At 51.3% G+C, this 6,447-nt stretch overlaps 1 protein-coding gene across 5 annotated transcripts in view; it reads left to right on the top strand.

Annotated features, from left to right (window-relative positions):
* Positions 1-6,447, top strand: part of CFAP91 (cilia and flagella associated protein 91) — a 40,161-nt gene that overhangs the window by 30,188 nt on the left and 3,526 nt on the right. For 3 of the 5 annotated variants that reach the window (XM_071433278.1, XM_071433277.1, XM_071433273.1), the window contains exon 17: positions 315-889. In XM_071433278.1, coding sequence (XP_071289379.1) covers positions 315-544 — 230 coding nt within the window. In that variant the 3' untranslated portion in view covers positions 545-889. Of the gene's footprint in view, positions 1-314; positions 890-6,447 lie in introns of those variants that run through there. The other 2 variants (XM_071433274.1, XM_071433276.1) reach the window with 2 other exon arrangements.

Below are 6,447 nucleotides of genomic sequence, written 5' to 3'. Positions count from 1 at the left end.
GACACTGAAGGAGAAGTTATTTTAAAGGCTGATAATATATCCTGGCCAGTTGTTCCCAAAGCTAGAAAAGAGAACACTTTGGCTGTGCTTCCCACTGTCTGTGGGGGCCAGTCTTCAAAGTGAAATGCAAAGTTGGTTGCTGCTATTAGGTGGCAGTAGAACACTTTCTGCCAAAGTTAGAAGGACATGATTTTTTTTCCTGAGACAGACTTTTCCACAGCTGCAGGATTGCTAAAAGCTACTCCTCCCTTCTCCCCTACAGAGAACACTTTGCTGTACATTTCCAAGTAAAAGCCTTACCTCTTTTTATGCAGTGAGGCAGTCCCAAAGAAAACACATCTACGCTGCTCATCAGATCATCCACAGGGGCACAGAGAGGGCTCTGGCTAATCTGGCACTGCATCAGGAGACATCTGCCACCGAGAGAAATGAGGATTCTCCTGCTGGGACAGCTGCTGGACCAAGTGCAGCTGACAGCACTCACCCTGCCACAGTTGCACGTGAACTTGGACAAGACTTCCACAAGGATCCCACAGCCTCCTAGGAGAGAAGATGAGTGAGGTGGGTTTCCCTTCCCCTCTATGATTTGAGTTTGGAGCATGGTGAGGGAAAGGGAAGCACATTATATTTGCTTTTTCAGGGCACCCTGAATGGAAAACCCTCTCTCTCCCTTGGGCTGTCCCTCCTGCTGCCCGCCAGCAGTGTTGTCCTGGAATCATTCTGTATACATTTTGGTGTGGCAGCTCCCTCCACTCCCTCCCCAACTTGCTTTGGACTTCATTAGTTAATTTTTCTGTTCTGATTATTAAGAGAAGCTTGAGTGAGAAAGCAGTGTTAGCATTCCTTGTTTGTTTTCCTGGCACAGACCAATAAATATCTGCACCTGGGCTTTTGGTGGTATTTCCTTGTTTCAATAACATTAAATGAAAAAATAGACCATAAGTGGGAAATTTTGAGTTGAGACCATCCACAGACAAGCGTGTCCCACTGATTTCCTTAGTGGTTTAAGGCCCAGGGGCTTCCTGCATTAGCACTGCTATTAATAAAGCACAGGAGCTGAACAAAACCAGTCAGATTTTGTATCATCTTTTCACATCATTAGTCCTTGAAGAAAGAAAAGGTGCCCCTGACCTCATCAGGGCGGTTTCTGACAAGCAGGCAGTGTCTGGCACACACCTAGTTGATAGCAGGATGACACGGGCATGGCAGGGCTGATGCATTTTCCAGAAGCGTTCCTCTTCGGGCTGACTGCTTCTTGCTTTTATCACTGCAAAGAGCAGTTCTGGGAAGAATCTGATTTTGCTTGGGACAGTGTGAGTCCCTCTGGCTCTCCAGCTCCGAGGGCTGCACAGAAGCGATGCTGCCTTTGCCGTGTGCTGCCTTTGCCGCGTTTGCAGGCACGGGGGTGCTCCGGCTCCAGATGTCGGGAAGCAGCAGCGGGCTCGGACAGGCGCAGTGCATCTGTCACAGAGCTCAAGGCTTGCTCAGCTCTCCAGCACTCACGTGTCAGAATTCCCAAGGGCTGTGGCCTTAGCGCATTAAGGGGCATTTACACCAAGCACCGCATTTTGGAGGGGCGGGCACAGCCACACCACCACACCCAAAATGCTCATTCATTGATAGCTGCAGCTTACACAGCCAATAGCAGAACTGGCCCTCAGTGCCACAGTGGCTGATCCCTCCCTGCTGCCATCGTCTTGTGGATCATCTTTTCCTTGTGCTGGGTCGGTAAAGCTCAGGTGTGGTTCGGCTCATCCCAGCCATAGTGTCTCTCCTACATAACACAAACCAGCAGCTGGTCAGAAATGGTGCTCATTAATGCATTCCTGTAAAATTCTGCATTGGGTCTTCGTTTCGTGGGTTAGGCTGGGGCAGGGTACAGGAAAAAGAATTTACAGGGAGGGGACAGGGAGGAGAAAGGAGTCTGGATACCCCCTGTATTCCACTGGGGAGTGAATAACAGCTGGAGAGAGGAAAAAGAGCTGCACCAAACCACTGCTGGTCTCCAGGCTGCTGAACCAGGGGCACCAGGGGACTGCTGGGGTCAGGCAGCCTCTGTAAATACTGCAACATCTGGTAGGAGTCAGAGGGGGGTGACCAGTGTTGACTGGGACTCTGTGAGGATGATCCCATCAGGGACTGGGGATTTGGAGCAATTATCATGGCATTCATAGCTAGTCAGTGAAAGGGAAGGTAGGAAATACAAAAATACAGAACAAAACACTCTCCACAGTGTGGGAGGAGAAGCTGTGCAGGCATCGGCTCTGTAGCCTCAGGCCACCTTGGACAAATTTAGCCTGGGTAAAAGGAGGGGGGATAACATGAATCACAGGATCCAGTGTAATAGGAGAGACATGGAAAACTTGATGCAGCAGAACAGTGGAACAGGAAGACCCATCCATTGAGGCATTTGCTGTATTTCTGAGGATGGTCTGTCAAAATAAACCTTCTGCATGTGGCTCGTTGTACAATTTGGTGGGGTTTTAGAAAGATAAGTATTCCAACAGGTGTGGGAATGGACAGAGGTTGCAGCACTTTGGTCATCTGTAGGGACACAGCTCTACATGACAACTAGGGGGCAGGGGACTCCAGATGCTGTGCTCCAGAGGCTGAGCTATAAATGTCTCAGCTTCTATCATGATTTAAGGGACACCATCAGGGTAAAGCCATCTTTTCCACATGACATTGCCTAGCATGCAAACTGAAGGCCACGGCAGGATTCCTGCAGGAAACTCTTCTGTAGAAACTGCTTTCAATTGTCGTGTGGGGTTTTTTTCTCAAGCTTTGCAGAATGTACTTTGAGAAAGAAAATGAGCACAGTGAGAGGGAATTGGGATCATAAATCAACAGCATAAGAATGCACCATTCCCTCTCCTAGCAGGAGACAGAACAGCCCTGGGGAGGAGCCCGTACCCGAAACAAACACAGCAGATGCCTCCAGGGCTGCACCAATACAGTGCAAACACGGGGAGAATTCAGCTTGTCCCTTTTCTTTCACCAGCTGCCCACAGGGAGGGAGCCTGGCTGTGCTGCTCTGCTGGCTCCTGTCTCCTGGCAGGTGGGGGAGACAAGGCTGAGCCAAACAGGCCTCTGGGGTCACTGTGCCCTGAGAATGGTGAAAAGTTGGTCTCTGCAGTAAATGAATGAATGCAAATTGTCCCAGGGCTTCCCTGCCGATACGGCTCTGGTGGTGTGGGAGGAGAAAATCCAGTTCAGCAAAAAGGACTTGGGGTCCTTCTTTACTGGAAATGTACAGTGTCTGCATTTCTGTCAACAGAAAACCACACCAAACCCCCACTCACCCTTCTCTCCTGCCTCCCTTAAAAGCAACATGACCATCACAAAAGCTGCAGCCACAGACGTGGGTGTGGTGCTGTTAAAAGAGTTCCTGCCACTTTCTGAGCACAGCTGTTCCCTCTGCTCCTGGTCTTTCAAGTGAGCAGGATTTGCCTGATACTTCATTGGGCTCAATTCAGCCCTCACACCATTTTTTTTTTAGGAGAGTGGGATTAACCCTACAAGTGTGGTCCTCACATGTTCAATGCTTTAACAAGGCCTAATTGCATTATTGCTGACGATCTCCTTCATATCCTGTTTCCCTGCTTTCACCAAAGTCCTGCTCATGCAACTTTTCCTGTGTTTCAATGATTGGTGATTCAGTACTGTGCTGGCATCCAGCCTGCTCACCACAGTGCCCTCCAGAATCGGGCCTGGGCTTGGATGGGGAGCTGTGGTTTCCTGTGCCTGCCTCCCACCCCACCAGGGAGCGGGAATTGGTTTGAACACCTGCCAGAACTGCCAACTCCCCGGGACAGAATGTGTACACCTGGATTAGTAAATTCAATTTTCCCGGGACCACCCTGGACCAAGGCTCCCACCTCTCCTCCCAGGCACTGCCTGGAGCAGAACTGGCAAGGAAAGCACCTCAGCAGCCACTGCTTGCACGAGACAGAAAGCGGCAGCAGGCCGAGGGCAAGGGTGTACGCTGAAACCCGTGGAGCAGGGCAGCTCCGGCTCTGCTCTGATCCTATCATTCATTCCTCTCATTCCTCCTTTTCTCCCACACACTGCAGCACCCCCACACACCTTTCCCTCCACTTCTGGCTGGAGTCAAGGCCACTTCTCTTGGCCTCCTCCCATGTGCCACATCCCAATCCTTCACGTAGCACTTGGAAGTGATGTCCTATTGCTCTTCCTGCAAGGCTGCTTACCTGTATCTACATGCACTCAGCTCAGCACACCATCCCCAATGGACCAGAGAGCTCTGGCTGCTCCTGCCAGCACCCACTTTTGCAGCTGCCAACTGCTCTACAGCGGTTTGGACCCACTGCAGAGCCTGGCCAGATGGGATTTATCCCATCCAATTCTCCCAGTGGGGAGTTGGCATGGCAGGCTGCACTCCTGGCCATCCTGGAGCTCCTCAGTCAGTGCTGGGGATGTTGGTCCTTGTCCTTGGGGACTGGCTGTGGTGCCAACTGCAGTGAGATAAAGGTGGCAGAGATTGAAAGCTGCCTTTGCTGCTCCCTCCATGGGTTGCTGCTTAGGACTGATCCTAAGAATCTCCCTTTTGTTTGTTACTGAGCCAGTAACAGCCGCTTGCAATCACCCTGTTGTTTCCTTACCTGTTGAATTGAAGCCTCTCTCTGCCTGCCAACATAATTCTTACGCCTCCAGCCAAATCCAAACCATTTTTTCATTGCTGTGTGGGCCCCAAATCTGTTGTCTCCAGCAGAAACAGCTTCCACTGACCAACCTCTTCCTAGGCCTGATGCTGTGAAACTAAAATCTTAAAAGAGGTGTAACTGAGATGGTCCAAAGGGTCCCCAGCTGGGCAGTCCCTTTTCCCAAGACTGCTAACTTATGGTAGCATTCCAAACAACATCAATGATCTCCTTGAGTAAAAACACTCTCAAACCACTCTCAAACTGGGTTTTTCCAGTAAGCACCATCTTCCTCCTGAGCACTCTGGCTTGGCAAAGGATTTGGTCACAGGAATGAGCTGCAGAAGGGAGGAGGAAGGCACAGCTGCTGTTATGCCAGAGGAAACAATCATAGAAGTGTTTAGGATGCAGAGGATCTCTAAAGTCACCAAGTCCAACCATTAACCTATGTACTGCCAATCCATCACTAAACCATGTCCCCAAGTGCCACATCTTTTAAGTATCTCCAGGGACAGTGGGTGACTTCACCACTTCCCTGGGCAGCCTGCTCCAGGGTTTGACAACCCTTTCAGTGAAAAATTTTTTTCCTAATATCCAATGTAAACCTTTCCTGGTGGAACTTGAGGCCATTTCCTCTTGTCCTCTCACTTGTTACCTGGGAGCAGAGACCAACCCCCATCTGGCTGCAGCCTGGCCTTGGGAAGTGGTGGAGAATGATAATGGGATCTGCTGAGATGGGTGGGAATGCCCTTGGCTTCCTCTCAAGCACCCGTGCTGCTCCCACCACACACCTGACCCTGCCTCGCTCCTGCAGCCCCCGTGTCCCTCTGACAGGACCCGCCACACCCCTGTCCCTCTGTCAGCAGTGGGTGCTGGACCCTGTGACCCCTCGGTGCTTGGAGGTGAGGTAAAGCACAGGGAGGTCAGGACAATGAACAGTCCTGCTCCAACTCCTGTCTTCCACCAGTTTTTAGAAACTTTGCTTAGGGAAAAAAAAATACCAGCCAAAAAGCCCAAACCCTTCAATCCATTTCATTCCCAGTTCCCTGAGCCTGCCACCATACACAGGGCCTGTGGCTCCTCTGCTGGGACAGGTGCCTGTGCTCTGTCAGGCAGCTCTACCTGGGGACAGGGCTTGTTTGCCCTCAGCCAGAGTTTCTCACTCTGCAGCAAGTGAGGGGGCTCTGCAGACAGCCCTGGGCTGGGGCACTGCCCCACTGCAGCTCCCGGGGCACAGCACCCTGGTCAGAAACACCCTGCTGCAGCCACTCACAAGCTTCCACAAGGGAAGAGGCTGTTCTGGAGGATCCAGCCTTACCTCTGGAGTATGTGAGCAGAGAGGGGTGATGCAGAGAGTTCCTGGAAGAGAAGGCTTTAACTCCACTGACTGCATGAGACACTACCCAACTGCATGCAGACTCAGGGAGCAATAGCATACACCAAGAAATATCTGTGCCAGGGCATCAGGAATTAGCTGGGTGTGCAGCAAGATCCAGGGCTGCATTCCTGCACTGGCCAAAGGCAGGTGTTTGCTGTGAAGTCCAGTTCTCCCTAACAGCCCTGAGCACTCACCTGTACTCTCACCTGAGATGAGCTCCAGCAGGAATTTGTTTTGGGGGTCTGGTCTCTGCTCCAAAGCCTCACACTGTACACACTCACACCCAGACAGAGCCTGGCTTTTCTGCCGTGCCCTGTGGGGCATTGACACCTACTACACACTTTCCTTTCCTAGCAGAGCTTGGATTTGGCAGCAGTTGGGTCTTGCAGCCTTTGTGCTCAGCTGGTT

The sequence above is a fragment of the Agelaius tricolor genome, unplaced genomic scaffold, assembly GCF_023055355.1.
Source record: "Agelaius tricolor isolate 1412-34295 unplaced genomic scaffold, bAgeTri1.0.p SCAF_9, whole genome shotgun sequence".
In the NCBI taxonomy this organism is placed as follows: domain Eukaryota; kingdom Metazoa; phylum Chordata; class Aves; order Passeriformes; family Icteridae; genus Agelaius; species Agelaius tricolor.
This window is presented reverse-complemented; position numbering and strand designations above follow the sequence as displayed.